This window comes from Nematolebias whitei, chromosome 11 (assembly GCF_014905685.2).
Source record: "Nematolebias whitei isolate Nwh7 chromosome 11, NemWhi1, whole genome shotgun sequence".
NCBI classification, from domain to species: Eukaryota; Metazoa; Chordata; class Actinopteri; order Cyprinodontiformes; family Rivulidae; genus Nematolebias; species Nematolebias whitei.
In genome coordinates this window covers 6,412,193-6,418,238 of record NC_056508.1, presented here as the reverse complement: position 1 = coordinate 6,418,238, position 6,046 = coordinate 6,412,193, and the positions used below count along the sequence as shown (strand labels likewise).

Genomic DNA, 6,046 nt, shown 5'->3' with positions numbered 1-6,046 from the left:
AAATAGGAAGATGTAGTGTTTCAGGTGGTAAAAACAAATCATAAAAGTTTCCTTTTTCTGATATATTTACTCTTATTCAGTGATCTAGCAATTAAACGTGTATTATCTTTTCAGCAAATGAGTAAACTTATCAACTCTGTGAATATCTGAACTGTATCTTTTAAAAAGTTTCTAATTCTTTATTTTGCACCTCCATCAGAGGAATTACCAGTGAATAAAAAAATGTTTTGGTAAATGCCTTTCTCGCATAAATACCTTAATCACTTTTTAAATGCAAGATAACAGTAATAATTCAGCTTGAAGAACGTTTATTAACTCCAAAATGCGTCTGACAGACATAAGCACGTCTAATTTCACCAAAAATAACCTAAAACGAAGTGAAACTGTGATTTCAAGTTTCTACAGGAGGGGGCAGTATTAGCTTTCTACCAGCAGGAGCCTATGACAACTTCCTGTGGACGTTCTGTTGACATCCTGTCGTTAGCCGCTTAGCTTAAAATTAGCTTCGGCTAAACTCGGTGAAATCAACATTTCTTAACGTATTTCAAGCTAAAACGTAGCGTTGTTTCAACAAGCACAACTTCTTTGCATGAAACATGAGTTTTGGGGACATGTGGCAAATTTTATTTAGTGATTTTAAGCACAGAAAAGGCTTTGGTTCAACCGAGCTCATTTCCGGGTCACGTGACTGAATCTACCAATGACAGAACAGCAACGGGGATGGGTTCTTATATCGCTGACTCAGAGGAAGTGACGCAGACACGTCACTCAGTTCTCAGCGTATCACAGCGTCCCAACTCAGCCGTTTTCAACCAATCACAGATCGTTTTTCCAGCTAGCGTGTAGCATTAGCCTGAAAAAGTCCGTCAACTTTTCGTCTTTTAAACTGTCCAAATGTACCATTTTCTGTTAAAAATGTAACGAATCAACTCTCAAAGCTGCACGGAGTCGGTGCTCCGGTCTTAAAACGTCTCTCCAACCATTTAAAACAACTCGTTCGAACTCATCAGAACCGAGCCGGACCAGACCAGAACCACGTCTGGAACACAGTTTAAACAGAATAAAGCGTTTTAACACAAACCCAGCTTCAGTTACACACAACAGACGTACAATTTCAGCTTTCAAAAAGACTCATTGACTCTATTTCAGCTCTCAAAACACCACAACTGCAAGCTTTCTCTGAGCATCTCAGCTCAACACGCTGCGTTTCACACAGCTACAATCTGCACTTTTTTCATTTCATGCCAACATGTAAAATCAATTGTTACACGGATACAACAGTCCATTTATGAAGCGTACGAGGCCACCAGTATGTAGATGAACATATGCTGTATATATATTCATAGATTAAACGGATTCTTTCATTTTTCTGGACTGTATAATGTCGTGCATTGAATAGTTAAAAATGTAGCGTGAGACGTTAATTATCTTTGGCCCATCAAAATGAACGTGGTCATTTATTTTCAGAATCAAAATTTAACATCACACATTTACATTAATTTGGCAAAAATTGAAAATAACAACAGCTTATTTAGGCTAGTTTTACAAGGAGGAAACAATACGGCGATTGTTTCCCTTGCTTCCAGCTGTACAACAGACATTTCTAAAAATATCTGGAATGATTTCTAGCAAAAAGAAGAATTTTAAAGATGGAAAATTAAGTTTAAGTTGAGAAAGATGGGGAGGGAATTTGTCTGTTATACCAGAACAGCACGCTCCTTCTAGACCAGCTTGACCCAACGGTACACTTTGGTTGAGATCCACTCTTTACCTTTGCAGATGATAGTTTCAGCGTTGGTGTAAAGCTTTCCTTTCAACTCTTCCAGCGTCTCCGTAAGAACAGCTAAACCTCAGGAGTCGTGAGGTCATCCCAGAACAGACATTTCATAATTCCCTGATCTTCTCTCGTTCAGCTTATTTTTCTTCCTCCAGCATCCTGAATTCCAGCCTTCTGAACTCTGGAACTGCTGGAACCAACTCACAGCATTCTCTCAGCGTTCTCCTCAGTGTTCTTCCCAGAACTGCCGAGAACTTCTCAGAACTACTGAGCTCTCCAGAACTTCGACTGGAGCTGGAACCTCTGTAGAACTGCGGTGAACTAGGAAGTGTTGCACCTTTTAAAAAAGGTCACTTCCGGTTCATTTGAGAACTTTCTGATTGGTCGATGGACCAAAACAGAGGTGTGTTTTTGTGATGTAAGGTGTTATTAAAAAGTCAAGGAAAAAGATTAAGTGTTTAAGAACAGACAGAAGATTGTTATGAAGAACTCAGACTTCGTGGAGTCAATTCTCTAGTATCTGCCTGAAAAAGTTAAACATGACATTTCTTTTTCAGTAAACTTGCAGTTGACCGAAACTTGAACTTTGACCAACTTACACAACTTGCTCATTTCAGACAGACGATCAAGAAATTGAATCATTACTCTGTAACATATTCTAACTTGATTTCCACTTTGAATGAGGATTAAAAATCGTTATTACTGTTTCACAATTGATTTAAAATGAGTAGTTCACTTCAACATTTGGAAATGGTTTGAACTAAACACAATTTGATTGTAGTGAGTCACGTGAGGTACGTGTCACTTGTTGTATGACAAATATATGGATATATATTTATGCATACTTTTCACGAGTTCTTCATTTTTCTGACTGTGTAATGCCGTGCATTGAATTTAAAGGAATGTAACGAGAGACGTTGTTTATCTTTGACCCATCAAATGAATGGAATCATTTATTTTCAGAATCAAAGTTTAACATCAAACATTTACATTAATTTGGCAAAATATGAAAATAATAACAGACAGTTTCACAGAAAATGAACTTCAAATCACTCGGCGGTGATTTGAGGACTTTGCTTCAGACATTTCTAAAAATATCTGTACTGATTTATGAGAGAGAAGAGTTTAAGATGAAAGGAGATTATCTTACAGAGAACTGTGTGAGGGAATTTAATCTGTTTGACCAGAAGTTGCACGCTCCCATCAGGTATCTCAGCTTTGCCCACGGTACACTTGGTCGAAGAAGTCTTTACCTGGTTTGACGATGGATCAGCTCAGTAAGCATCCTTCAGACTGTTTCAGCGCCTCCGTTAAGAACAGCTAAAAATCCTCGGAGAGTCGTGCGTGGTTAGCTCAAAACAGAATTATAATCCCAAACGTCCCTGGTTCTTCATAACTCCAAACTCTTCATAACTCTTGGACTCTTCATTGCTCTGAAGCTTTCAGAACCGGCTGCACTCTCAATCAGCTCTCATTCCAACATCTCTCAGAACTCTCATTCTCTTGGAATTCTGGAAAATCTCGAATTCTCTCGAATTCTCTCTTGAACTGGGAAGTTGTCACATTTTTAAATGAGTTTACTTCCTGTTCAATTTAGAGCTTTCTGATTCGTGGAAGGACCAGAAAGAGGAGTGGTTTTGACGTAAGGTGTTTATCAACAGTCGAGGTCAGAGAATGAAATTTGTTTTCACATACAGAAAAGATTATTGCAGCAACAGCAGACTTCGTGGAGTCAACTCTTGGTAATCTTCTGAAAAAGTTTAAACATGACATTTTTCTCGGTAAACATTTTAGTTGACCGAAAACCAACCTTTCACACACTTACGACAGCTTGCTCATTTCAGACAGAAAATCAAGGAATGCTTATTCAGGTGATTTCTTCTCTGAATGAGGGATAAAAATCATTACTTACTGTTTATGTAAAATAAAAATGAGTAGTTCTTTTCAACCTGTAAAGCATTGAGTGAACTAACACAATTTGATTATCAAAACATTTGTAAAACAGTAATGATTATAGAGGATTGTCTTTTCTGCTTGATTAATTCAAGAAAGAAAGTTCATCAGATGGCCCAGACTTATTCAGATCAATGAAAATAACAGTCTCTGTCCATCTGGTAGATTTGAGGTCATCTGGTTCACTACATGATTATCAAAACATTTGTAAAATAGTAATGATAATAGAAAGTAGTGTTCTTTCACTTGATTAATTCAAGAAAGAAAGTCTCAGGATGGGTCAACCTGTATTTCTGGATTCAAATCAATGAAATGACAGTTTCTGTCCCATAAGGTCCTTAAGGTCAGGATTTGACCTCAGGCCTAGTTCACTACAACACCAATGTGGTTCTTATAAGCCACAACAGGAGGTTTACTGAGGGTCAATGCAAAAGAAACACTGGGAAACAAAACAAGGCCTAAATCAGAATACTCAAAATAAAACCCTTACACTGAAATATAAAAACACAAAATATCTAAACCGAAAAAGAAAGCACAACAGAACCCAAAGGACAAAAATAAATCGTGAAAATAATACTAAAATAAACTTCAAAGACTAAATAAAATCACAGAAAATTATAGATTCTACAAAAATATGCAAACAAGTAAAATATAATTCTAGTTTTATCAGAATGTAATTTGTTACATCATATGGGTTTATAAATTGAGCGTGTCCATCAGAGGACTTTCTAAAAATTTTAATGAGAATCACCCCCCCCCCCCCCCCCCCCCCCCAAACTTGCAGGTTCAGTTTAGGAACATTTGTTAACAGTATGCATCCATTTATAAAAAACACAATATGCTTAGGAATATATGTTAATAAGCTTGTAAAGTATACCACAGTGCAGCTTAGAATTAATTTTTATCTTTCCATTTCTGACAAGTCTACCAACCATATTTCCTGGAAAAAATACAGCATACACATTTTAAAACAGGAAGTGTCTCAGCCACATGTGGCATATTTCTTTGTCAAGACTGAACAGCAGTACACTTGTCTAGAGGGGAAACTCTGTCAACTGCAGACTAGAAACAATGAATACTACATCTTGTCAAGACATCAGTTTTACCTTTCCAAAAAAGTTTTTGCCTCCTGTCTTTATCTTAGTGTTCATCGTTGGACTGGTAGCTAATGGATGGGGACTGAAGTCTTTGCTGCACAACTGGAAGAAACTGGGGAATGTCAATGTCTTCATTCTCAACCTTGGACTTGCCGACATTTTGTATCTGCTGACACTTCCTTTTCTGGTGGTGTACTACTTAAAAGGAAATGTGTGGATCTTTGGAGATGTTTTCTGCAAGGTAACAAGATTCTGCTTCAACCTGAATTTGTACTGCAGCATTGGCTTCCTCACTTGTATAAGTGTGTACAGATACCTGGCCATTGTCCATCCAATGAGAGTGATGGGAAGGATAACTGTGTCTCACACTGTGATCATCTCAGCCATGGTTTGGATCCTGGTGAGTGTTCAAAGTCTTCCAGACATGTTTTTCCCCAAATCATCAAGCAACATGACTGGGGAATGTTTTGATACCACCTCCAATGAATATGTTGAGGATTACCTGAAGTACAGCTTCAGCTGGACAATTATTGGATTTGGTATCCCCTCTCTCATCACATTGGGCTGCTATGGACATGTGATTACTGTTCTCTTCTGCAAAGACAACATTAATCAGGTACTGAAGCAAAGAAGCTTGAAGTTGCTGATCATTTTAATTCTTCTTTACTCTATTTGTTATATTCCTTATTATACACTCAAGAACCTCAACCTTTGGTCAAGAATTCTGTCTAAACACAAAATATGCCACCAATGGGCCGATGGAGTCTACATTGCTCATCGCATCAGTCGTGGTCTTGTATGTCTGAACAGTGCTCTGAATCCTCTGGTTTACCTCCATGTAAATGAGGAAATTTCTGCTCAACTCAGACAGCTGCTCCAGAGGTTCCGCCAAGCTGCCACCCAACTGTATACCAACAATCAATTTCATAACATGACAATCTTATAGTAACATTGCAAAATTTCAGACAACACACGTACTGACAAGGTTCAATGTTTATATTCATGTGTGTCATATGTCTTTTAAAATGCTCAAAAAGCTTGATTTTTATTAATAAAAATGTTGCTATGTTTTCATTGTTGTGTGAGGAGGCTAAATGTTTTGCAAAAGAGAAAAACTGTTAAGTGAAAAGGTCCTCAGTGTGTAGCAGTGAGCAATAGACACTGACCTGTCACTGGTTTGTAACTGGTCTTTTGACCTGGAAATTATTTGTTTATTTTT

General features: G+C 37.6%; 1 protein-coding gene across 1 annotated transcript; it reads left to right on the top strand.

Moving 5' to 3' along the window:
- Positions 1 to 4,801: 4,801 nt before the first annotated feature.
- Positions 4,802 to 5,773, top strand: LOC119416598 (P2Y purinoceptor 1-like). The gene has a single exon (XM_037683787.1). The coding sequence runs from the start codon at positions 4,802 to 4,804 to the stop codon at positions 5,771 to 5,773; it is 972 nt and encodes a 323-aa protein (XP_037539715.1).
- Positions 5,774 to 6,046: the final 273 nt, after the last annotated feature.

Coding starts and splice junctions, on each gene's coding strand:
- LOC119416598 (XM_037683787.1), top strand. CDS start 4,802: ATGAATACTACATCTTGTCAAGACATCAGTTTTACCTTTCCAAAAAAG.